Source organism: Caenorhabditis remanei, chromosome IV (genome assembly GCF_010183535.1).
Source record: "Caenorhabditis remanei strain PX506 chromosome IV, whole genome shotgun sequence".
Lineage (NCBI taxonomy): Eukaryota > Metazoa > Nematoda > Chromadorea > Rhabditida > Rhabditidae > Caenorhabditis > Caenorhabditis remanei.
This window is the reverse complement of record NC_071331.1, coordinates 16,116,299-16,142,062: the sequence shown is the minus strand read 5'-3', so window position 1 is coordinate 16,142,062 and position 25,764 is coordinate 16,116,299. Positions and strand designations below refer to the sequence as shown.

At 38.5% G+C, this 25,764-nt stretch overlaps 9 protein-coding genes across 9 annotated transcripts; 3 read left to right on the top strand and 6 right to left on the bottom strand.

The window, feature by feature from the left end:
- Positions 1-163: 163 nt before the first annotated feature.
- On the bottom strand, positions 164-3,057 carry GCK72_014480 (uncharacterized protein; the record flags this gene model as incomplete). Its single annotated transcript, XM_053730308.1, has 7 exons — positions 164-330; positions 521-689; positions 735-888; positions 932-1,087; positions 2,397-2,614; positions 2,842-2,978; positions 3,021-3,057. 7 exons carry the CDS (start codon positions 3,055-3,057, stop codon positions 164-166), a joined length of 1,038 nt encoding a protein of 345 aa, XP_053585080.1.
- A 488-nt stretch (positions 3,058-3,545) lies between these two features.
- On the bottom strand, positions 3,546-4,099 carry GCK72_014479 (uncharacterized protein; the record flags this gene model as incomplete). The annotated part of the gene is made up of 3 exons (XM_003108360.2): positions 3,546-3,645; positions 3,689-3,792; positions 3,836-4,099. 3 exons carry the CDS (start codon positions 4,097-4,099, stop codon positions 3,546-3,548), a joined length of 468 nt encoding a protein of 155 aa, XP_003108408.2.
- Positions 4,100-4,692: 593 nt separating this feature from the next.
- Positions 4,693-5,513, bottom strand: GCK72_014478 (uncharacterized protein; the record flags this gene model as incomplete). The annotated part of the gene is made up of 5 exons (XM_053730307.1): positions 4,693-4,810; positions 4,855-5,063; positions 5,108-5,242; positions 5,286-5,410; positions 5,474-5,513. 5 exons carry the CDS (start codon positions 5,511-5,513, stop codon positions 4,693-4,695), a joined length of 627 nt encoding a protein of 208 aa, XP_053585079.1.
- A 245-nt stretch (positions 5,514-5,758) lies between these two features.
- On the bottom strand, positions 5,759-7,737 carry GCK72_014477 (uncharacterized protein; the record flags this gene model as incomplete). The annotated part of the gene is made up of 10 exons (XM_053730306.1): positions 5,759-5,909; positions 5,956-6,086; positions 6,138-6,257; positions 6,301-6,423; positions 6,469-6,662; positions 6,711-6,954; positions 7,006-7,154; positions 7,231-7,300; positions 7,351-7,481; positions 7,527-7,737. The coding sequence occupies 10 exons, from the start codon at positions 7,735-7,737 to the stop codon at positions 5,759-5,761; spliced, it is 1,524 nt and encodes a 507-aa protein (XP_053585078.1).
- Positions 7,738-10,039: 2,302 nt separating this feature from the next.
- Positions 10,040-11,555, top strand: GCK72_014476 (uncharacterized protein; the record flags this gene model as incomplete). The annotated part of the gene is made up of 9 exons (XM_003108136.2): positions 10,040-10,141; positions 10,187-10,311; positions 10,357-10,439; positions 10,486-10,580; positions 10,629-10,782; positions 10,829-10,961; positions 11,010-11,193; positions 11,250-11,408; positions 11,454-11,555. The coding sequence occupies 9 exons, from the start codon at positions 10,040-10,042 to the stop codon at positions 11,553-11,555; spliced, it is 1,137 nt and encodes a 378-aa protein (XP_003108184.2).
- Positions 11,556-13,204: 1,649 nt separating this feature from the next.
- GCK72_014475 (uncharacterized protein) lies at positions 13,205-15,949 on the bottom strand (the record flags this gene model as incomplete). Its single annotated transcript, XM_053730305.1, has 6 exons — positions 13,205-13,370; positions 13,923-14,309; positions 15,326-15,443; positions 15,520-15,589; positions 15,640-15,770; positions 15,826-15,949. The coding sequence occupies 6 exons, from the start codon at positions 15,947-15,949 to the stop codon at positions 13,205-13,207; spliced, it is 996 nt and encodes a 331-aa protein (XP_053585077.1).
- A 1,078-nt stretch (positions 15,950-17,027) lies between these two features.
- Positions 17,028-17,491, top strand: GCK72_014474 (uncharacterized protein; the record flags this gene model as incomplete). Its single annotated transcript, XM_003108314.2, has 2 exons — positions 17,028-17,296; positions 17,344-17,491. 2 exons carry the CDS (start codon positions 17,028-17,030, stop codon positions 17,489-17,491), a joined length of 417 nt encoding a protein of 138 aa, XP_003108362.2.
- Positions 17,492-18,709: 1,218 nt separating this feature from the next.
- Positions 18,710-18,956, top strand: GCK72_014473 (uncharacterized protein; the record flags this gene model as incomplete). Its single annotated transcript, XM_053730304.1, has 2 exons — positions 18,710-18,773; positions 18,820-18,956. 2 exons carry the CDS (start codon positions 18,710-18,712, stop codon positions 18,954-18,956), a joined length of 201 nt encoding a protein of 66 aa, XP_053585076.1.
- Positions 18,957-25,028: 6,072 nt separating this feature from the next.
- Positions 25,029-25,379, bottom strand: GCK72_014472 (uncharacterized protein; the record flags this gene model as incomplete). Its single annotated transcript, XM_053730303.1, has 1 exon — positions 25,029-25,379. The coding sequence occupies one exon, from the start codon at positions 25,377-25,379 to the stop codon at positions 25,029-25,031; it is 351 nt and encodes a 116-aa protein (XP_053585075.1).
- Positions 25,380-25,764: the final 385 nt, after the last annotated feature.

The window sequence follows — 25,764 nt, the reverse complement described above, 5'->3', positions numbered from 1 at the left end:
GTTGAATATCGAGAGGCGGTCATTTATTTCGGTGGCTTCGTTACAAACTCTGAATTTGTTTTGCTCTCTAGTTGGTGTACCGAACACGCGGAAAGACTTTTGAGCTAACTGAATCTTTTCTTCCAATTTTGCTTCTGAAAACAAATGTATTGGATATTGATCTTCAACTAAGAATCAACTTGCTCTTCACTTGCTTTGCTTTTGCAGCTTGAAGCGTCCTGCATAAAGATTGATGGAAATTTAAAGCAAGCGCAGGTTTGGATACAATTTGTTTAATCAATCGATTGGTGTCCTTCTTTTTGTAATCATGTTTGATTTTTTTCGCAGGTCCTGAAAATGTTCCAGACTTGGTAGTTGATTAATCAAAATAGTAATTGAATTGATTTATTGAGATGAAGGGCCAAAAGCCACTAACACAATCACAGTAGAGAACAAACGAAAGCGGTAAGGAAATTAGATTAGTAGGTAGACATGTTAAGAGTAGGTAGACATGTTAAGAGTAACACTTTTCAATACTTACTGTTCTGCATTGGATAATTCCCAACATAATCTTCCCGAACACCCGGTCGCCAGGCGGGGTCGGGTTGCTTCAGCCGCTTAACTAGACGCCCATTTACGAAATCGACTTGATCCCCATCATCATCGAACGCGTCGAGGGAAGATAGTTCACAAGAGTTGTGCTCGGCCCGCTGAAACATACGAATAGGGACATTCATTGGTCATGTCAATCTAACCAGTTTACGAAGTTCTTCTTCTTCATCGTCGCCTGCTTCAGGAATTTTGAAATTTCCAGCATCTTCTTCGTCACTGGAAACTGCCTCCACACTGATATTTGGAGATGGTGGAAAGACTTTTCGAGGTGCAGGTGCCGCTTTTTTCTTCTTGAAACTTAAAAAAGTTATTTATAATATGAACTGTATGTAGCCTCAACTTGAAATCGGGATTTTCTCCAAATGATGCGAACAACTGGAGTTTTCTTGAATCTTGAACTACGACTGCAGTGCTGCCAAAACTTCTTTGACGATTGTAAGCTCTCCGGAGTTTTTGCTGTTCTGTCAGTTGTTTCGCTTTCTTTTTCGGTGGCATTCTGAGATTTATTAATTTTTCTAAGAAGATCAAATTGCAAAAGATTTGGAGTAACTTCAATGACTTAAAACTATGTTTCCAGAAGTGAATAAATCACAGGGTCTAGGTGTGAGTAGTGAAATCGTATGCGCTCCACTAGACATTGGCGGCAAATTCAAATTTTAATTTTTGCAATTCGCTGTTTCACTGTGGCATTTTGATACGCAGCCTAATCGACCAATCTTTGAGCCGATTTATGCCAGTTTTGCCGCATTTTGGCCAGTTTTTCGACTGTCTCGCATCTTTTCAAGATTAATTCTATTAAAAAAATAAATAAAATTTTTAAATAAAAAATTTATTTCGAATTTCGCGCTAAAATTTCAGCTGATTTCAGCGGAGCGCGTTTATTTTCACTACTCATCCCGAGACCCTGTGATAAATTAAAAGAAAACAGGAATAATAAAAATTAAATACCGCGCCGACAGGAGATGTAAACGCGCCCTCATGGATATGCGTTAGAGAGAAGAGACACAGATAAGAGAGAGAGTTGGGTACTGTCTTGAGGAAAAGAGACAGATCTTTATGGCTTGTTCTACATTAATTTTAATAAAATTAGAAGCTTTCATACGAAGTGAATCAGTGAAAAAAACGGTTTGTTTGTTTTCCTAAATATCCTTTCCATTTAGAGAAGAGTTGCCCAGGTATAAATACGGGGTGATCGGGTTCTGATAAAAATAGGCTACAAAAACACAGTTTCTAACAACAAATGTAATTTATTGCAAGAAAGAAGATTTAAAGGGGGACACCGGTATTCCCAAAATTGACATTTTTTGAATATGAATTTACTCTGAATTTTGTAGAAAAGAGAAAAGTCTCTTGGAGCAAGGTCCGAAAATTAGTCTAAAACGAGTTCTGAGGCCTCAAAGTGTCAAAAAAGGGGGCAAACCTTCACGGCCCTTTTTTTACACTTTGAGGCCTCAGAACTCGTTTTAGACTAATTTTCGGACCTTGTATTCTCTGCGTTGAGTCGGAGATAAATACTGGGGTATGGGGGTACCTTGCCACCGGCAACTGAAGAAGTTGAAGACATAAACGTTTTTATTTTCCATTCATAGAAATAAATAATTCGAAAATAAAAATAAATAAATAAAGTTATATTTCCCAATCAGTTGAATGTTTTCCCTTTCCGATTAAGCGCACAATCCAGAAGCTGTGTCGCATTTCGCTGAATCTGGACACTTGGAACATGTCGATCCTTGCTGGTAAATCGTTTCACCCATGTAGTTTCCTCTGAATTTTCATCTTGTTCGTGTTAATCTTCAATCACTTACGGTGCTTTGTATTGGCAAACCACAGAGATTCTATTCATATTGTTCATCGTAGAATCAGGTCCACAATTCTTCACTCCACATCCAATTAGATTACTATTGGCCCAAGCCATTTGAGTTGCGTGCCCAATTCCACTGTTGAATAGGGCATTGTCCATTGTGAGCGAATTCAATCCATAATCTTGGAATTCTTTCTCCCAGGCAGCTGAAGCTACTGTTCCCTAAAAATAGAATATAATCTAGCCACCCAAGAAATAAGTTTGTTTCACATAGGTATCGAGAGCAGATGGCTTTCCAGAAGTCCATGACCAATATAAATTCTCTCCATAACCAGATCCCTTTGAGTGGCCGGTGGGACACGTATTGGCGTAGTTTTGAGCAGAAGTGGCAACAGTAGCATCCCAGATCTGTAATCGGAGCAGTTTTTCAGTTTTGTAAAAAATTTAACCATTTTCTTCATATTGGTTGCAGATGGTTGTTTTGTTCCTTTTGCCACGTAGGTTCCTTTGGCAAGAGATGATCTCAGTTTGTTGTGAGCATCGACTATTTCTTGTTGACCGATTGCAGTGAATTGAGAATAAACACCTGGAAGACTTGCTAGAAAGAAAGTAATGGATAGAGACTTACCAGTCATACAAGTCAGAATTATGAAAAGTGAATTCATGTTTCCGGGGGATGATCTGCAGTTATCCGTCCGCCCATTTATACAAGTTTTTCAAATAAAATTCAGATTATCTGACCACAATAATAAAAATAACAATTCCTGTTTTGATCAAGATGGACCCATTGAAGAAGCTTTTTTGTCTGAATGGCCATTGTCAGTTTTGTTGACAAATATTTTTATCTCGATCTTTTAACAATTCATCTGCAGTATTCAAAGAGAGAAGTTTTACTGAGTAATTCTGGTAAACAACAACACAAAAGAATCTGTTGGACCACGTTATGTGAATAGCCTGCAAAGCTTTCTCCTAATATGGATCGTTTTGAAGTTTTCTGATCCCCTGGAATTATTATTCCTACTTTTTCCAGTAATCTTCCTTTTTTTGCATGATATTAATTGCACTGAAATAATAAAAAGCACACAATTCAAATCAACGACTGTGTCCATTTTTCATTCAAAACAAAAGACTAATAAAATAAATAATTTCAATTTTAAATGCACAATCCTGTACTCGATTCACACTTCTTTCCATTCGGGCAGGCTGAACATGTCTCTCCGGATTCATAAATATTCAAGCCAATATAATTTCCTCTGAAAATGAAGAATTCTAAGTGAAATTTATTCAGAGACCCACGCTGGATAGTATTGACATACAACAACATATTCAGTTCCTTCAATAGATCCACCTGTACATTTAGACACTCCACATCCAATAGAACTGGTACGAGCCCAGGACATCTGAAGTAAAAAGAGATTCTAAATAACTAGTACGTCGAGTTACCTGTGAAGCATGTCCGATTCCAGTATTGAAAACATCTTGACTCAATTTATTCTCAGTCCATCCATATCTCTGAAACTCACTTTCCCATAAATTGGATGATCTATTTCCAAGTGAATCAGAATCAGTTTCAGTTATAACTGGAGATGTCCACCAGTACATATTCTCTCCAATATTATTTCGATTTTTTGAATGACCAGCTGGACATCCGGATGAAAATAATTGCGAAGAAGATTCCAGAGTTGCGTTCCAATTCAATTTCAGCATGTTTGTAGCAGGTTCTTTCGTGACATTTCTTGTCACGTATTTTCCAAGAGCAATTCGAGAACGGAGTTCATTATGCCTTGTCAGGATAAAATCTTTTCCAGTTTCAGAAAACTCTAAATATTTTTATTCATAACCTAAAAATGAATAAACTCACCAGAAAGTACAGTAGCCACTAGAGCGAATAACCGGAAGTAAAAGTTCATATTTATTTTTCAAAATGACATTGTTTGCACATTTCACTTCACTTTTATACTGTTTAGGATACAGTTCAATGTTTTCATAAACCTATTTATTATATATTTTATTTATCGACCGCCTATTATCCAATCTTTCTTTTTTGGTGAATTGAATTGACACAGTCAACTTCGAACAATGTTTTGATGAATTTTTTAGATAGAAGGGGATGAGATGAAATAGTCATCAAGTCAGTCAATCTGCTATCGTGCCAAAAAATAGGATTTAGTGCAGCTAGCCTGAAATAATCTTCCGATTTCAGATTTCCCTCGATTCTCGAGTCTCGATTTCCGATCGAATCGACTTCTCAAGTCAGTTAAATTCGACAACAATGCAAATTATTTATTACAAAAGCATATTCAATCAGTGTCAACGCCTTCTTTCTCACACAATCCAAACGGACACTTCTGATATTCTTCTGGACATTTCGAGCAAGTTGCTCCCTCTTCATAAATCGATTCTCCCTCCATGTTTCCCCTGGAATAGAACATTAATCAATTCAATTTCCAAAATAAACCAACTTTTTGTAATAACGGCAAACGACTACAAGAGTCTGATCAGAAGTTCCCATTCCACATTTTGCATATCCACATCCAACTTTACTCGTTTCATGCCAAGCCATTTGGACGGCGTGTCCGATTTGAAATCTTTGAGTTGCGTGATTATAGATCAATGAATCCCATCCGTTTGTCTCGAACTCTTGCCACCACTTTTGAGGAGCTTGAGTTCCCTTAAAATATTACATTTTTGGGAAGTAGGAATAGGAAAACTCACATATTCTTCCGGAGTGTTGAACGTGTTCGAGTAATGCCAGAAGATATTTTCTCCAATTTGCTTCACTTCAGAATGGTTTTTGGGACATGTTTCAGCAAACTTTCCAGCGGGAACCGCTAATTTATCACTCCATGACTGAGAAATATATCTAATTTGCTTTTAAAATATGTAAGCTCACCATCTTCCTCATTCGACTAGCAGCTGGTTTCTTGACTCCTCGAACCGAAAATTGGCCGAGAGCAAGTTTCGAACGGTATTCATTATGAGCATTCAGCAGGTTCAGTTTTCCTTGTTCCGAGAACTCTTCACAAAGAAAACATGAAAGAAACAAAAATGTTTGGGTAGAATAAAAAAGGAAAAACATACCGATCGCCGAAGCAAAAAGTAGAAGAAGAACCGTCCGCATAGAATACAAAACGACAGAATGAGAAGAAAAAACGAGTGAAAAGAATGAGAAAAGAGCGAATGGGAAAAATGACTGAAAATGTCTTTGGCGGCTCGAAACTGCTGGGAACAGTAGAATACTTCTCATGGATTCATATGGGAAACTCTCTGTCTTTGAAATCAGAAAATATTTATGACTCGTTCAGTAAAAATTCACAGGGATTCAGAAAAGAGGATCAACAGTTAACCGATGAAATGATAAATAACTCAATGACGTCGATGGATTACATTCATTTCCACGTTTTCAGTAGGCTTCGGAGTGACTAATCCACTGTCATGGACTTGTTTTCTTCTCATTGCTCCAAGTTTTGCTTTCGCTCTCCAACGAACAATTATCATTAGAACTGCTGATAGTGTTCTGGAATAAGAATTGGAATTTCAGACAATGGTTCTGTAACACTCACTTTGTATCCAACTTTTTCTCAAGAGTATAAGTCATCACATTCACTCCAGCTAATCCATGTTCGATTAGATCTGCTCCTAATTCTTCTTGATATTTATCGACTCGGAGACCAATTGGGGAGTGATGCATTATCTGAATGACTAGTTTGTTTTTCAGAGACAATATCTATAAAAGAAAACTAACAAAAAGAATAATGAATGCACAAATTGCACTGTATGTTGCAATGACAACAATGACGAAAGATTGGAGAAACAGAAGATAGAAACCACCGCCATACAGTAATCCATTTGCCTCATCTGATGTCTGAATATGATCACTTGGTTTACTGATTAAATCTTTTCGAAACCTGGAAATTGCACTCCGGTGGTCCGAAATTCATTGGTCTTCTATAAACGAAAATAGCGGGAGCGATCATTCCCCAAATGGATCCAACAACATGGACTGGAAATACTCCAACTGGATCATCAATCTGAAACCAATTTCTTTTATTTTAACTCAAAAGAAATAATCATACTTTTAACCATTCTGTAACAGGATACGCTGCAAGAGCAAGTGATGATCCAATTGCTCCAACTAGAGTAGCCTGCCAAGGAGTAAAATACAGACATCCCCCCGTACTGGCAACTAGAGAAGCCAGCATTCCATCTATTAACATATCCATTTGAATCTTTTTTGTGGCATATCTTGTTATCACAACAGTCACCACTCCTGAAAATTGTTTCTTTTCAATTTGGATGTTACGAAAAAGAATCAAACCTCCTCCTGCCGAAGCAAGGATTGTCCCAACTGCAGATCTCATTCCCTCTGTCCATTGTCCATGCGTTACAGCATAATTCGACGAAGTGTTAAATGCCAACCATCCCCACCAAATCATTAAAAACCCTAAAATCGCTTTCGTCGGATCACTGACTGTTCGTAATCCATTCTTTGCGAATCGATTTCTCCTCGGTGTCAGATATAAAGTGGCGACTAAACCAGATATTCCTCCAACCAAATGCACCTGTAACATGACAACCACGTCTTTGTTTCACATAAAACATGAATGACAAACAGCACTACATCCCGCCGAGTCGACAACTCCCATCGTTCGGAATATTCCTTCTTGATCCCAGACCCAGTGACCAGCAATTGAATGAACCAATGTGATTGCAAATGATATAAAACAGTGAGATTTCAAATGAATTCTTTCTGACATTCCAGCTGAAAATTGACTTTAAGATAATAATTTTCAATTTATTCATTCTCCAAACAATGTCCAGAAATTCTCAAATCTCACCAGAAACGATGGTAGACGTTGTCGTGGCAAAACTCATTTGAAAAATAAAAAGTGAATAAGAGATTCCTTTCTGAATAATGAGAATATAGCTCAACTTCTAATCCTAATCCTTTTCCCAACCTCATCAGTGGAGTCATCATCGGAAACTCTTTCTGGATCGAAGAAAAAGTCTCCGAATCCAAAGAATCGACCCAATTGATGTTTTGAATCTCCGAATGTCAACCCGTAACCAAACATCCAATATGCGAGACCTACAAATTCAATTTCAATTGCCCCTTTCTGATACAAAAATTCACCTCCAAAAATCACGTCAAACACGTTTTTAACCATACAATTCACTTCATCTTTTGATGAAACTCTTCCAGATTCTAACAATCCAAAACCAGCAGTCATTGTGAATATAATAAAACTTGAAGCCATCATCCAGACACCGTCATCTTGACTTAAATTACAGTCAAGTTGTTTATCTGGTTTCATTCGAACAGTTGGTTGACTGTGATTCATCATTTTTGTTTGTTCTGAAAATAAACATATGTATTCATAAAAAAGATTCAGAAAAAAAAACAAAAAAGAAAGAACATTTGAAAAGGGCAAAACAACGAAAGTAGTAATTATATGGACGAGTGAGCAGTTTCTGAATAAGTTTACGTTGTTGTAAATAGTATTTAAAAAGTTATTCATCCGGAACGATCAATGACAGGAAGTGAAAAAGAACTTGAGGTCTCCGAGGGAGAGAAAGGAGGCAGGGAGAGAGAGGTGAGCTCACTTTTCAGCTGTGTTGTCGTGGCAACAATGCCAGAACGGAGAGCTCTTTTGGATGAAAAGAGGCTTGTGTGCTCGGTGTCTCTTGCATTTCCATGATCTGCTTTAGACGACAGAGTTTTCTGGATCAGAAGAGATTTTATATACAAAGGAACATCGAGAATGAAAAAAGAGAAAAGTGTTGAAACTACTTCCGGCAATGGGGAAAAGAAAAGAAAAGAACAGATAGAGTTGTGGTTAGTAGGAGCTTTTTTTCTTGCTAAATGGATATTTATAAGATTTTGGTTTGGTTTTTTGACTTTTTAATCTCATATACTTTCAGGTTTTATCGGAATTCTAAATCTCGGAGAATGAAAATTCTCAAAGAAGGAATCAATTGTATTCGACTTCTGATATCCTTCTTATTATTCCAACGATCAAATTTTCTTCCGAGTTGGCTTTTTTCTTTTTCATTTTCAACGCTTTTCACCATAAGAAGAAAATGTATCAATTGAAAAGCTGTGGTCTCTCAAAATAAAATGTAATCAAAAACTGGCGAGTTGTGAAAATAATTTAACTGACAAGGTTCTTATGAGTTTCATTTCATTAGATACTTTTTGGAAGTAAGCTCCAGAAAAAAACACGAAAAATTTTAAAATCTAATAAATTCAGAAAATTAGACCTGATATCGAAGTGATTTGAGTATGTACACTGAAAGAGAGCAAGTTATGTGCTCCCGAGTTTCATGGCCTCTAGTCTCATCTTCTTTGATACATCTCATCATCAAACTTTCACTAAAACTTGTTCTTTTTACTGTCATATCACTCTTCTCAACTCGATTTCCTTGAAAAACCATTTCAGTTATTTGTTCTGAGGATATTTTCAAGTGTTTACGGTTCACCCGTGTTTTTCCTCAGAAAATATATCATATGAGATTCTAAGTTGCTGTTCATTGAAAAACTTCTGATTATGAAACATATTTTTTCACATCAAGTAAAATGCTGTAATATATCAAGTAAAATATTTATTGTTTTTGAATCATATCCGATCGCCACCCATCACAGAAGGTTCTCAAAAATCACGCAATTCATTCAGCTGTCCAAACAATTCTCAATTTATCTTCATCTTTTTTCGAACCATTTCAACCCCATTAGTCCTTTTTCCAAAACACAAAATGACCTATACAATCGAAGAAAACGACCAAGTTCAAAACAAAACGTTCTCTTTTTTTCTTCTCCGCGCAACGAGCAAAAGAAGTTTGACCACTTGTCTCACCTTTCACGTACCAGGTCGAGCTTTTATTTGTTCTAAATCTACCGTCTCTCAGGTAATAATACTATTTCATTGACTGAAAACTCTCCCCCGGAAGAAATGAGACGGAGCCGATTTACTCGTCTTTCAATGTCCACTATTCGTCCCTTTTCGGCTTGTATTGTCATTTCTTTTGAGCTTTTTCCTTAACCTACAGATGCACTTTCTTCATTTTTAAAAAAAGTATTTTTTGATGAAATTCCTGTAATTTCATTAAATCCTTTTATTTTGACCTTTATTATATGATACTTGTAGATGTATGTTGTGAACAAAGTGGGAAGTTGGGTTACTGTAGTCACGAACTCGGACGAAAAGCTTTTTCAAATAGTATCGTTCCAAATAGTCTCATTTCTCCATGAAAATCACTAAATCAATCGATCGGAAATATCTGTAACAACTTTTCATCATTTTTCAAGAACAAGTAGCTGTCAAATTCGTTTCTCCACCTTCATTTTTTCCCAGTGGTTTCGTATTTCATCAGTTGTTTTCTCATTAATCATTAATATCATTCGTTTTTCTTGGCACAATTCCCATTGTCTTCATAATAATTTTCTTCTTTTTCTCTCCATAAATAGCCATTCAATTCCGATACAAAACCAATTGAGGTCGATGCGTGAGACACTCGAAATCTGCGCACACCGCTCACGATATCTTTTCCGTTTTTGTATTTCATTCAAAATATTTCACACTTTCTCAGTTGCTTTTTGTTTCAGAATCCATCTTTATTTCGTAATGAAACCAAGGTAAACATCTGAAAATGGTTCATATCAATTTGACTCGATTGGCTCGTGATTGTGAGCTTCATATGAGTGAACAAGAAGTTGATAAGATTGAAAGAAGACATGCAAGACTTGATAAAGTAAGTGGCTCTATTCAGAATGAATATGCATATCTGACATTTCAGTCAACAGATTCAATTCTTCTCATGACTCCAATATTCTCTATTATTTCATTTGTTTTTTCTTTAACTCTTTTAGCTGCAATTTTATATGCTCTACTCGGGAGGAAGATTCCTTCAAGAAAGTATAGGTGAGTTCCAGAAATTTATGATCTAGACGAAATCAAGAGTTTCAGCATAATTGTTTCACGTACTGTCGCTGACATATTCTCTTCTGTACTCATCGCTGCGGCTTCTCTTTTTGCCAACTCATATTCTGGTTTGTTTTCATTCAAATGATGTCTAATAATCCAAGTTTTTTTCAGCTTCCTACATGGTTCTTGCCCTATTTCTCTATATTTGTACATTCGGAGTGATTCAATTAACTTCTTCTCATATTGCTGTTATCATTCTTCGACACGTAAACCTTGAATATCACTAGTTGAATAATATTTCAGAATAATTCCAGATAAGTGTGACTCGTCCCTATGGATTCCAGTCCATATGTAGTATCCGTCGTCTATCTCTCGTCGTTGGTTTCACATGGTGTCTCTCTATTATGTATGCTGCTTCCTATGCACCAATGACTACTGTAATTGTAGATGCATCCAAAGAAGACAGAGGTAGAATTGTCTTCTCCCGAACCTTCTAAACCTTTTCTTCTTTCAGTTTGCCCCTTTCATAGTTGTCAACGTCCTCTTATCATCACTGCAATCGCAATTATCGTTGTTTCAATGTTTACAGTAATCTGTTCTTACGGTATCGTTATTGCTAAAATGGCACAAATTGCTCATAGTGAAAAGTAAGCTATTTTAGTTCCAAAAACAAAAACCAATTTCTCCAAAAACAGAATGCACAATGAACCAGAAATGACTCGAAAACGGATGCATAAATTCTTCAAATTCGGTGGTCATCTGGCTCTTTACACTCTAATTGTCTCATTAATATTTGTTGGTTCTCTATTTATTCTCCATAATGCCGAAGATTATCATCAAGTCAATCGAATGATTGCAATCAATTGTGATGTTTATGATGTAAGTGTCATTGAGAATTAGACAAGTTTCTCATCAATCGTTTTCTTTCTTTTCAGTACCTAAACATCAAGCTTCGACTTGAAACGATTGCTGGAGGAGCTGTTCTCTTGTGGTGTGTTCGTATCATTTTTGACGTCGTCTTCTCATTTCTTTCGGAAATTCGACTTCTTCCGTGGATCCGACTGGATAATCTTCAAGCTCTAGATAGCAACAGGGTAATTAATCTCTCATAAACCTCTCGCCCTCAATAAAACTTTCAGATTGTGTCTGTACGTCATGGATTAGGTTGGCAGAAAGGATGTGTCAACTGTCCTGTTTTCAACATTGAAAATCGTCTTCATGCTTTAGATTTCAAGAACTAACTAGTTTGAGATCCAGTTTCCGTTCACTGCCATTTATCCGTCTTTCATAGATGTGTTTGAAAATAAAGCCATTTGAATAATTTCTGTTTTTTTTTCAAATTTCTGAGAAGAATAGGGATACGACAACATAGTTGTACTTTAGATCATTTTTACCTTTCCAACTGCTCCCTGAAACATTATATATCCTGGCCCCTCCCTAATTTATAGTTCAAGAATCACCCCCACGTATAACTAACCTACTTTCTGACGATTCTCGTGTCTGAGCGCTTTCGAAAATTTTTTAATTCCGTGAGGATCAAATCAATCCCACTTTTGCCTTCTCGTTCATTCTCCCAATGCAGGATAGACAGTGTCTCATTTAAATCATGACAACTTGTGTATATATACGATTCTTGTCGTCATTCGCATAGATGTGCAGGTCGCATTCTGATCAGTCACTGTCTCACACCCGACTGCACCGAACCCCTTCCACTAAAATCCTCCTTGTCTTTTTACTTTCTCTGCAACTCTTTATTTTTAGCTATTGTTTGATATATTGTTGTCGTTACGGTGAAATTACGCTTCCAAAGTGTACTATAATTTGTCGGCTTATGATGATAATCTTCGGCATTATGGAGAATAAATAGAGAACCAACAAATATTAATGAGACAATTAGAGTGTAAAGAGCCAGATGACCACCGAATTTGAAGAATTTATGCATCTGTTTTCGAGTCATTTCTGGTTCATTGTGCATTCTGTTTTTGGAGAAATTGGTTTTTGTTTTTGGAACTAAAAATAGCTTACTTTTCACTATGAGCAATTTGTGCCATTTTAGCAACAACGATACCGTAAGAACAGATTACAGTAAACATTGAAACAACGATAATTGCGATTGTAGTGATGATAAGAGGACATTGACATCTGTTAAAGGGGCAAACTGAAAAGTAGAAAAGGTTTGAAGGGTTCGGGAGAAGACAATTCTACCTTTGTCTTCGTTGGGTGCATCTACAATTACAGTAGTCATTGGTGCATAGAAAAGGAATTATTATGAAAAATTATTCAATCCCTGAAATAAGTTATTGACTAGTCGAGGAATAAATATTACGAGTACAAAACATGCGTAATGCTTCCTGAGATCATTCTAAAACACAGCGATTCTTTCGAGAAATTGTTTAATTGTCTACATGTTCAGTACTGGCCAAAAAGAAAGCGATACTCGCAGTTTTTAGTAAAAATTAGTCAGCTTTGAATTTCATCTTCATGTTGGAGTAATTCAGTGTGTGTTATATTTATGAGGTTTAACTTTCTAGAGGAAGCTCGTACAGAAAAGGACCAGCTACAAAAAAGGAAACATTATAAACTCTACACATTGGAACAGACGGACGTTGTATAAACCTGCTGAAACTATCAACTGGTTTTGAAAAAGGAACGGACATATAGTAATGTGTTAACTAGGATATGCATTGTGTCACGGTTTATTAGGAGCAATTAACTCAATAATTACAATAAAAGGGAGCGGGGAAACAGGGATAAGAAACACAAGTAAAGCCAAAAGTACCCGCTACGCCAGACTGTGTCGATTTCCACTCTCCTTCTCATTTTATAGTGGTGTGGTGAGTGGGATTCATGAAGAAACTCATCCTCGTAGATCAACTCAGGGTGTCCGTGATTATGCGATCGAGTGCATGCACACTCGTTGTGTCTTTGATAGTAATCCGGATTGTTTAGCGACAGAATGAAGAGTAGACTTGATAGAGAGGTGTTGGTGTACTGGACGATGTTGATGACGTGGTGTTGGTTTCTTACTTAGGATCGGAGAGGAGTTATCTAACAGTCTTGAGTTGTTGGGTAAATGTGGAATTACAGAAAGGGAAACATGGGGAAGAAAGATGGGAATGGATGAGGGAAGCTGGGTAACTCAAAAGGAAACAAAAGCGAGAATAATGAGTGAGCGGTGCGAGGTGGTGACGCGAAGAGACCGGAATTGGAACGATATGTGATACCAAATTCAGACATAAAATTGTGGGCGGCGTTCTGATTGTGGTGCCCGTGATGGTGATATGTTGACAAGAAAGCGGGGAACTGAAAACGAGAATGTTAGATTAGAGACACACCTTAAGAAAGAGAACAACGCTAACGGTTCCAAGGTAACCGTTATTTAATAAACCACGTCTGGCCATACAACCATTCTAAACAAAAATATTGTTTCTGAATTATCTGTAGCAATAGGTTTTAGTTGAAATGTTGCTGATCTCCCATCTTTTCGTCGCATATTTGTTCCTCTTTCAAAAACACAAGGTGTTCGAAGAATTCTGAAAATAAGAATAATTCTTCCTTTTGAAGTACTGGATTCTAGGAAATTTTTTACACATTTTGAAAAAACTCACTGGTTTGTATAACTTCTCACAATCGAAAAAGTGTTATCTTCGACGTAGATTCCATCTGTTAGAGTTTCATGGCCCGAATATCTAATAACATTCAAACAAAGATATTCCATTCTAGCGTTACATCCGTTTATCCATGCTTTCAAATATCGATTCATGTCAAATGATGTGAACGAATAAGTTGTCAGATCGATATGAATGCAATCGAAGTTTGCTATGTGATCCAATGATATCCACGGACTTGAGTAGCCTCCCCTCATCCAGAAACAATCCACCTTCAATTTTACATTGAGAGGTTTGATTGGATGAGATGTTGATTTAATTGATATATTAAGGTGTTTGTTGATTTTCAATTCGTTCAGCATTAAAACAAGCTCATCATCGTTTGGCCTACGATAGATTATGGTTAAAGTATCGACAGATTCTTGACGGCGATTCAACCAGTACACAACCCGCGGCACGTTTCCAAAACAATGACCTATGTCGATAACTATGCTGCGCATTTCAGTATTCAAGACGTGATGCATATGATCTATTATTCCTGTTATATTATCAATGCTTATGCTTTCGAAAACGAAATTCATCGAGTGATTTTTATCTTTCCAATTAATTCGATTCATTTGCTTATAAGGAATATTGAATATATGTTCCTTGTGCCCTTCTTTTATATGAACCTTCGGTTCTATAAATAAAACGACATGCATCTCAAATCTTTTTCTGGATATTATTGAATGAAAAATGTTTGCTGTTCTCTTTGAAGAATTAGACAATATCAGTCTGAAAATCGTATTTTAAAACAGATTTTGTCTATGGTTATCTTACATATCCAAAGGAGTACAGCAAGAGCTTACTTCTCTTAAAACAACAAGTGGAAGTTTGAGCAAAGGAAATGACGACATCCAAACTTTTAGAAAAATCAGAAGGGACGCTACTGTTCGAGAGTGGAGATTAAAAAATGTCGACTATAGATTGGTGTCCCTAACGTTACGCAACCGCGTCGCACCATCTGGGCCTTTGTTTGAAAAGCTAGTGTGACGTTCAAGGATGAAACCGATATGAAAAATTATGCGTGATTGTGATATTGGATACAGTACCGCTCAAAACTGTATTAAGTTTTGGTTTTTTGGTCATAATTTTTTAATTGATCGTATTCCCCTGAAACTTTGATAAAAGATTAATTTTTGTAATTACGGTAACATGCACAAAACATCTGAGTAAAAAATCGTATTTTACTAATTTTTTGCTAATTTTTCGGAAATCGATTTCTTCTCGGTGTCAGATATAAAATGGCGACTAAACCAGATATTCCTCCTACCAAATGCACCTGTAACATGACAACCACGTCTTTGTTTCACATAAAACATGAATGACAAACAGCACTACATCCAGCCGAGTCGACAACTCACATCGTTCGGAATATTCCTTCTTGATCCCAGACCCAGCGACCAGCAATTGAATGAACCAATGTGATTGCAAATGATATAAAACAGTGAGATTTCAAATGTATTCTTTCTGACATTCCAGCTGAAAGTTGACTTTAAGAGAATGATTTTCAATATATTTATCTTCATAACAATGCCCACAAATTCTCAAAACTTACCAGAAACGATAGTAGACGTTGTCGTGGCAAAACTCATTTGAAAAATAAAAAGTGAATAAGAGATTCCTTTCTGAATAATGAGAATATAGCTCAACTTCTAATCCTAATCCTTTTCCCAACCTCATCAGTGGAGTCATCATCGGAAACTCTTTCTGGATCGAAGAAAAAGTCTCCGAATCCAAAGAATCGACCCAATTGATGTTTTGAATCTCCGAATGTCAACCCGTAACCAAACATCCAATATGCGAGACCTACAAATTCAATTTCAATTGCCTCTTTTCTGATTCCAATCGAACAAAAATTCACCTCCAAAAATCACGTCAAACACGTTTTTCACCATACAATTCACTTCGTCCTTCGATGAAACTCTTCCAGATTCTAACAATCCAAAACCAGCAGTCATTGTGAATATAATGAAACTTGAAGCCATCATCCAGACACCGTCATCTTGACTTAAATTACTTAAATTACCTTTTTAATCTCATATACTTTCAGGTTTTATCAGAATTCTAAATCTCGTAGAATGAAAATTCTAAGAGTAGGAATCAATTGTAGGCGACTTCTGATATCCTTCTGATCATTCAAACGAGAAGTTTTCATTCTGAGTTGGCTGTTTTTTTCTGAGCGTCTACCAGCTCAATATCAATGATTCCGATTGCACTCGAGCCAGCTTAAAAGACCGATGCAAGAAATATTGTGGAGTTTCGAAAATCAATAGCTCGTTTTCCCAGAAGACATTGAACACCACTCTTGGTTATTACATTGAAATCCAGACGGTGTGACGCGGTTGCGTAGCGTCAGAGAGGTTAATCAATAGCCAGACTATTTATCCTGTCATTTCCACTTTCAAATACTAATATCCACTCTGTTTCGATTTTACTTCTAGATGACATCATTTCCCTTTCTCAAACTTCCATTCGTTGTTCAAAAAAAAATATGCACTAACTGGATTCCGTTGGACATGTAAGATTTTTTGGAGAAACTAATTTGAAAATACGATTTTCAGACTGATATTGTCCAATTCTTCAAAGAGAACAGCAAACCTTTTTCATTCAATCATCCCCAGAAACAGGTTCAAACTGCATGTAAATTTTTGGATGGAATCAGAGGTGTACATTAAAGAAGAAAACGACGAACATCTATTCAATATTCCATATGATCAAAAAAACCGAATCGACTGGACAGATGAAAATCACCTAATGAACTTCATATTTGAAGACGTGAGCATTGATAATATAACGTGGACAATGGATCGAATTTCGCATGTCTTGAACGCAGAAATTTGTTGCTTAAGTGTCGACCTAAGTGATTGCTTTGGAAAGGTGCCACGAATTCTGTATTGGTTGAATAACCGTCAAAGATCTATCGATACTATATTCGTAAACTACAGTAGGCCAAACGATGATGAACTTTTTTTGATGTTTGAAAGCTTGCACATAAACAAATGTCTCAATATTTTAATTTGTCCATCATCGCATTTAATCAAGCCTTTAAATACAAAATTTGAGATGGATTATTTGTGGATGAGGGGCGGCAGTTCGAACACGTGGATATCATTGGATAACATAATGGATTTCGATTGCATTCATATCGATCTGGCATCTTTTTCGTTCACATCATATGATATGAATCGATATCTGAAAGCATGGATAAACGGATGTAACGCTAGAATGGAATATCTTTTTTTGGGTCTTAGATCTTTAGATCATAATGTTTTGACTGACGGAATGCACGCCGAGGAAAATGATGCTTCGACTGTTAGGATTTATAGCCACCAGTGAGTTTTAATCCAGAACTGTAAAGAATACGAGTCCTTATTTTCAGAAGACTCGAAATTCCTTGTGTTTTTGAAGGAGGAACAAACATTCGTAGAAAAGATGGAAGATTGGCAACGTTTCAACAAATCATTGGTGATGTTGGTTCAGTACAAAGGTTTCCGTTCAAAATGGTTGTATGGCCAGAGGGATTTTAAAGAGGGGCAGAAGTATTCCAAAACAACATTTTTACATAAATCGACAGATTACCCTGGGGAAAAAATAAAATCCTCTTGAAAATAGATCCAAAAGTATGAATTCTAAAAGATACTAGCTGTCAAAGGCCCAAAAAGCCCCTCGTGGGACATTTTTTTCATTTTTCATTTTTTCATTGAACTTCCGTCTGATATTTCTTATGATGCACGTTAAAAATAATAAATTTTTAATAAAAACATTATTCTTTACTATGCAAAATACTTTTTCTTGAAAAAAAGAGGAGCATTCGATCAAATATCCTCTAATGTTGAACTGGATCTATCTTCCTGAAGAACACTCAACAGTTCTGTTGACTGAAGTTTCACAGGGGAAACCTCGTTAATTTTCCTTATTTCGCTTTCCAGTATATTCTTCTCTTCTTTATCTAACTAACCCCCACTAATTCGTCTTCAAAAAAAGATGCTGGTGAATCCAAGAACTGAGAAACGTAAAAAACGACATCTAAAATAGTGATCAGCCACGTTGACTGAAGATCCTTTTTATCTTTGGTGATTATCTCACAAATGTCCTCTCGGACGGAAATTATTGTCAAACAAACATCTACAAATTTGGAAACAAAGATTGGGAGACGCATTTAAAGCAAAAGACCATCAATCTGTATTTCTGTCTATCGCACTTCCCACCAAAGAAATCAGCATTTCCTGGGTCCAATATTAGTTCGTACCTGGTAAGAAAACTAAATATTTCATCCTTATTCACTTACTCATTCAGAACGGAACCTCTCATAATTTGTCTAAAGATAGTTGAGAAGCTATTTTATCTATTCGTCTCTATCTTTGTCTCCTTCCTCGTCTACTGAATGTCTCGACTCTTCTTTTGATTTAGATGTTGATTTCGACTTTGTGACGGAGAATGATGATTCGACAAGAAAATAATTTATTTCAGGGACTAATCTGTCAAAATAGTCCAATTTTATTAATACGAAATTGTGTATCAAAACTTGGCTTAGAATATCAAAAAATGTTCAAATAACGAGTTCAGTAATTTGTAAAACAAGGAGAAGTGGATGAATGTGTAATTTTGCTCCGGAGCGGGTCTGACATTGATTCCGGATATGCAACATTTCACAATTGAAAGTTTACAAAAATTAATTTAGGGGTTCTATCAAAATAATCCATCTTCTATCTCTCGTCGTTGGTTTCTCATGGTGTCTCTCTATTATGTATGCTGCTTCTTATGCACCAATGACTACTGTAATTGTAGATGCATCCAAAGAAGACAGAGGTAGAATTGTCTTCTCCCGAACCCTCTAAATCTTTTTTAATTTCAGTTTGCCCTTTTCACAGTTGTCAACGTTATCTTATCATCACTGCAATCGCAATTATCGTTGTTTCAATGTTTACAGTAATCTGTTCTTACGGTATCGTTGTTGCTAAAATGGCACAAATTGCCCATAGTGAAAAGTAAGCTATTTTTAGTTCCAAAAACAAAAACCAATTTCCCCAAAAACAGAATGCACAATGAACCAGAAATGACTCGAAAACAAATTTGTATTTATTTATTGTAGGAGGGAACATGCCACTTATGCTACACCAGTAAAAGGGAGATAACCGGAGAAATACATGAATAGAGGTGAAGGGGTTAAGAAGAATGTAAACTGTACGATAATTATAGAAGATTTAAACAGATAGGAAGAAGAATGAAGGTATGGTAGAAGATAAATAATATAGGAAGCGAGGGGGCGTAGATAATGAGCAATTGGGCCAGACCACCAGTTAATGAGATTGTATGGAGAAGAAATAGGGCGATTTTACCGGAGGAAGGTAAGACAACGTCTGAGACAATCATTTCACTCGTTGGTAGGGGAAGCCTGGCAGCGGCCGACCCAACAACAGAGCTACTTTGAGAGATATTATGCCTTCGCTTTTGGGTGCTCAGAGCCTTAGACAAGGTGTCCAAGTGGATTGCTGTGAGAATCCTAAAGCTACTTCGCATTCCTACTCCGATCACCTTTGATGTTTATGTAGGGTGGTGGATGGTCGGGAACAATTGCAGAAGATAATAATACAAGGATAGAGTAAGAAGGATACGTAGAAGAGACCGGGCTGTTTTGTTGGGTAATGAGGCAAGAAAACGGAATGTGATGAGTGGTGTGACGAGGGGGGTTTTATGTAGGTTTGGTGGAAACCTGCCCCTCAACCCTAAGGATGTTTCACTGACTGTTTGTGTGTGTTGTGATCTGAAAGCGGTGCACAAAGATAGATCGATAAACCTTTATTGAAGAGGTTGCTGGTAAGAGTTAGTGCAAGCTTGTGTTAGTTGTCCTCGGTTGACGGCGAGCTGGTAGTCGGAGTGTTGGTGTGTCTCGCTTCGAAGCAGTGCACCAATACGGCTGGGCTCACACTTCTCCGCGAGAACACATGGAAGTTGGTCCTCCGACGTCAGCTGGTGTTGAAGTTGTCAACGTGAGTCGACTTGAGTTGAAGACTGAAGATTGTAGCTTGTTCCGTTGATGCGTTGGTGGTTTCGCGCCATTTCTCGGAAGCTTCTAGAAGGCGAAGTGTAGAGTTATGCGCGCCGGCGCGACCTGCGTCCGGCGGGGCGCACTTGCATCCTTCTTCGTATACTTCATGGCGGCAGTTTGAATATGAGTTTCTCTCGTTTGAGAGAAATCATACTAGATTGTTGGTTTGCCTTTGGTTAAGTGATGAGATTTAGCTGTGAAGATATGTGTCTGCATCTAAGGTCGTGAGTATCCGAAGGATGGTCGCGACACTCCGGGGGCGGAGGGAACCGAACATTTTCTTGATGGAAAATGGATTGGTTAACTGCTGGTACTCACATAGCTGAATGCCTAAATCTCGAGCTTCCTTGCTTGTTGGTGTTATCCGATCTTCTTTTTTGATCCTTAGTAGTTGGAGTTAGACTGCTGGTACTGAATTTGTCCTTAGACGACTGCTTGAATTAAAGTTTTCATCTTCTGCTTGTATTTCCTCGCTATTCCAATTTGTTTCTTGTAGCTATCCTCGTCGTGAGGCGTAGCTTCTGGTGTTGCTGGGAATAAGTGGCTGGTATGACTTGAAGTTGTGACTCCGGAGTTTAATGTCCAGAAGATGATTTGTGGAGCAGTGTGGTTGTTGAAATTCTTTGGACTTCCCGTTGGAGTTGCTTGTCCGCTTCCTCCTATTAGGTGAGTTTGACGTTGACATCTTGGCTCCTGAATCCTGGAATCGTTGACTTGTTGTTGTTGAATCCTATTAATCCTTTGACTATTCATGAGGTCGAGCTGAGGAACTGATGTTCCTTGACTTCCTCTCGTTGACTAACTGATCCTTAACTTTACTGAAGATCGAGCTGGGGAAGTTGAAGACTTCTTCTTCCTGGCTTTCTTCAGTTGTCCGACGAATCCTTGAATCCTTGAGCAAAGATGTGAATGGTGGATTGTCGTCTTTCCTTGAAGATGATTATTGATTCTTGCTGGTACTTCATAACGATGTTGTTGCTTGAAGCACCTGGTGATGGTTGAATCCGTGCACATCTTCTTGGAATTGCGTGCCAATGGTGATGGTTTCCGATTGACAGCGGATAGGAGATTGGCATCCACTCCTTCGTTTGTTTCAGCAGACAAAGTTTTCGCAAAGGCTACACAACCTTTCGGAGGTTGGAGCTCCTAAGCGGTGAATTTCGTGGCTGATCGTGTTGTTTTTGCAGCATTTGTCCTTCCCAGAATCGATCGATCCTGTTTGAGACCAGTTGCTGCTACTGTTGTTGAGCGCAATGAGCTTGTAGATGGAATCTTGGCTCCTGATGTTGTGCTCTGCTTGGCTGACATCCTTGAGGTCGAGACGGGGAACCTGTCCCTGGCTTCCTTGCTAGAATTGTTCTTGTCAGCTGGTAGACTTGTAGAAGTTGACGTAAGAATTGTTTAAGAAGAATTGACTTTTGTCAGAGCTTTTCAGATCTTTCGCCTACTGGCTCAGACCTGAACCTAACTGAAGCTTTTTCGCTTACAGTCTGGACATAAGACTCTAAATAAATGGGCAGCTAGCTGATGTAATTGCTAGTAAGATTTTGCACCATCTACTCAGAATCCGTATCTCTTTTGGACCCGATACTGACTAGCAGCTGGGCTTACGCCTCTTTTCGGTAGCTCTGATTCTTTTATACCTTTCAATATCTTAAAATCTTAAAATTCTAAATCCTAAGTTATCAATTATAGACTTGATGTCGTTGATGATGATTTGAATCCTAAATTCCTTGATTTCTTGAATATTGAGCTGGTATAAATTCTTCTAGTCGTTGAGTGGCTTCTCGTTGCCGTTGTCTGACTTCTGAAGTTGTCACTTCCGGCTTGACTTTTCTTGATGTCCAACTGCCTCATGTCCTAAGCAGTGTGACTTGTGAAGACTTGTCTCACTCAGCTTGACTTCCTTTGATGTCCAACTGCCTCTTGTCCTAAGCAGTGTGACCGACCTTTTGATCTTCGGCTCGAACTCTCCTTTCCGTTTCTTATTCCTTCTTCTTCTCGTGTGGAATTGATTGATTCCTAATGGAAATGCGTAAAGAAGGAGTAGAATTTTTGCTGGTAGGGAGTTGATGTTGAGCCAGAACGGTGGGTTCTGTCCTTGTGTCCAGATCTTCTGAAGCCATCGGAATATCCTTGCAGGCATCCGACTGTCTTGCCGAGTTGTGTCGAATTTTCATTGACTTGAATCTTGGTCAATCCAGAAGACTTGGAGTGTCTTCTTGATGACTTCTCGTCGACCCAGTCCTTGTCCATCTTTTTCCGATTCGTGACATTGATGTTGCATGTTCACTCGATTTATCAATTGAAGACTAAGTTGATCAGACTTCCTCTTCTTGCTCGAGCTGGTATCGGTAGAATAATGAACTTCTGGGTTGTAGTCTTCGTCGTGAAGTTTCTTCAGGAGTAGTTAGTAGACTTCTCAATGACGTGATCTGTCCAATTCTTCCGACGTAACGACCATTGAGGGCAACACAGTTTAGATGAGAACTGAAGAACGTCTTCTGCTTAGGTGACGATGACATCTTCTTGAAGAAGTGTGCAGCGACGTTGACATCTTCTGGCGCAGGGCCTTCTCTAATTCGTGTTTGAAGAACAAGATCGATGACGTCTGCTGGTAGAAGGGTGACGTTGAACCGTGTAGATGGATTGAATCCTTTTGTCGAGTTCTTTTGAAGCCTTCGGATTTTCCTTGTAGACATCCGTATGTCTTGCCGAGTTGCGTCAAATATCGATTGACTTGAACATTAGTCGATCCAGAAGACGTGAAGTGTCTTCTTGGTGACATCTCGTTGACCTTCTTCATCAGCTGGTGGAGTGGTGACCTGAAACTCTGTCTTGTCGTTCTTTGATCCTGCTGGTAGAATTTCTGGCTTGTGGTTCCAGGAAAGTCCTCTTGAAGAATCGAAATTGACTTGACGTCATTCTTCTGTCATCTAAACTTCAAGACGCAGCTATTCACTCGGCTTGTCCACTTCTCGTCCATCTTCCTCCGATTCGTGACGCACGATGTTGCTTGTTCACTTGCTCGATCGCTTGAAGATTAAGTTGATCAGACCTTCTTTTTTTGCTTGAGCTGGTATCGGCAGATGAGTGGACTTCTGTTGAAGTTGAGTGATGATTTGACGACTTCTAGACAGCTTGGCTTGTAGACGTCGTCGCTGAGTTTCTCCTGGAGTTGCTGGTAGACTTCTTGATGACGTGAGTTGGCAAGATATTCCTGACGCAACGACCATTGAAGGCGAGCCAGTTGAGTTTTCTTCGGTGAAGCGACGTTGTGCATCTTCCTGTAGAAATCTGCGGCAAATTTGGCAACTTTCGACGCCGATTCTTCTCTTATTCGTGTTGATGAACAAGATCGATGACATCTGCTGGTAGAAGCATCTTCCTTCTTCTTTTAGGAGTTGTTGATAGTTGCAGATGATGTTGTTGAAGCGAAATCTTGATATGTTACAGTGGATGGTAGACTGTGGTCTTTCCGCTGTGACTTCAACATTTCGTTGTGCGATATCTTCTGCAGCTGGTACGTTGTTGTTCTCCTTCTTTTGAACTTCTGATCTTGAAGATGACATGCTGTCCTTCTTTGAAGACGTTGGTTGCTTCCAATCGTTTTTCAGTTCTTGCTGCTTTCACTGCTTTGTGATCTTCCAGTCTAGCTGTATGCTGATAAAATTAATCAGCTATTGATTTGATCGGAAAATCCTGGTGTCATCAGGCGTCGACTTCCTTTGTGATTTGATGACAGGTTTCTTCGAATCGATACAGCTGGTGTTCGGATTATCTGGATCAAAGCTACAAACAATCCTTGACATCTTTCGGAGAGACTTCACGGATTGTGAGCATTCGCCAATAGATGCTGGAATTGACTGCTTGGCTTGTATTCCGACGATGACTGTGAAGTTCTTCGTCTTGTTTTCTCGTTGTTGCAGCAATTGAGTTGTTGACATCTATTGAGTGCAATGTCCCAAATGATCATGAAGACGTCTGGATAGCAGCTGGTAGTTCCAATTGATGTTCTCGCATGTCGATAACGTCTTTCTTATCTTCTTCTCGCTTACTTCAATGTGGTTGCTTCTTTGATTGACTTGTTTTAGCGTCTCGAAGCGTCTTTGAGCACAAAGTAGAGAGCTGGTAGAAGAGATTAGCGAAATTATCGCTCGATTTGTTCATTAGAGACACCGATGACAGCTTATTCTTGTCCCATGTTGTTTTGAGCAGTTGTTGTTGATTGCGTGTGCTCGGGAGATCGATTGTGTCGGTTGTCGTTGACATTGAAGTCGCTGGTGGACCGGAGACTCGTTGACTGTCTTTTTGATCTTCCAACACGATGTTTTGTCCACAATCTTGCTCCAGTTTCAATAGACTCCATTCTATTGCTTCTTTCCCAGCTTCTCGTCGATGATTGATGTTGTCGCCGACGATTGCTGGTATTGTAGCTTTGTTGCCGAAGCAACTAGTTGATGCAGATGCCACGGAGTCTTCAGGCAATTCCTATAGCTAGATAGTTGCTAAATTTCGTCTGATTCCTTGGCTTCTGACTTCTTGAGTCGTTGGATCGATCAACGTGGAGATGCTGCCCAAAGTGGCTGGTATTTTCAGACGAGAACGCATAGATATTATTGACGTTGCTCTTCTGACGTCCAGAATTTCATCGATTTCCGAGACTAATTGGATGCTCGAATCTTTGCGATGGCGAAACAATTGCTGGTAGAATGAAGACTTGTGATGGTTGTTCACTTCTCCGTTCCGTGAGTTCTTCATCGAATTGTTCCGATTCTTCCGGCTTTGTGGTTGTAGCATCTCCGTACGTTGGTTTTGTTATTGTTTCCAACGGCTTTACATGCTAGAATCTGTGCATCTTTCGTTTCGAAACACGCATGGGTGTCGAAACTAGGAACAACAGGATTTTTCGCATGTTCGATAGCAATTTCCTATCGCTAGCAACGAGTTGACGTCGTTGGCCACGAAGTTTTCGTCGTTTTCCTCCCAGTTGTTCCAAGCGAATGACTTGACTGTCAGCTTGTACTTCTGACTTCGATCGATTGCGATGACCAAACAAATGAAGCTGGTACTTGATGACATCGTTTCTGTTGCAATCGATACAAATCAATCCATGGATACTGGTACTGCTTGACTTGAGTGACGGCTTCCGCTGACGACTCCTCCGTTCGTGTAGCGGCATTCCACTCGCATCTACTTGTTGTCCCTTTTGCTGTCAAGACGGAATCGAATCGATAACATCGCTTCGGCTGGTAGTTGCTTGCAACCTTACGATTGTTGTCGTTTCCGATGACGTTGATGTTCTTGGGGACGAGGTGATGACTTCTTGTTGGCTTGTGAAAGCTTGTCCGTTGTTGCTGGTGCATCAGCTGGTTTGCTTTCTATTGTTGTTTCACTTCTGATGTCGTTGTCGTGGTTTTTCCTTTGTCTTCCTTCCATCCAGAAACGATAAATTGTTGTCCGTGCTTCTGGTGCCACGATGAAAGTTTTGAAAGACGTCGGCGATGTCACGATAAAGTGTTTAAACATTCAGGAGGTGATAGTGCCAAATTTGAAGTCGATTGTGAGAAAAAGGCTGGTAATCGCTAGAATCAGAGCTACAATCAGCATTGTAAGAAATATCCGACACGGGGTTACTTCTCACTAGCTGATGAGCATCCGATTTTTACGAAAACATTGCTCTTTCTTCTTGTTTGTTGTCGGCCACTGTGTCGGTTGCTTCCCTGGTGTCGATACGGAATTGTATTGGTG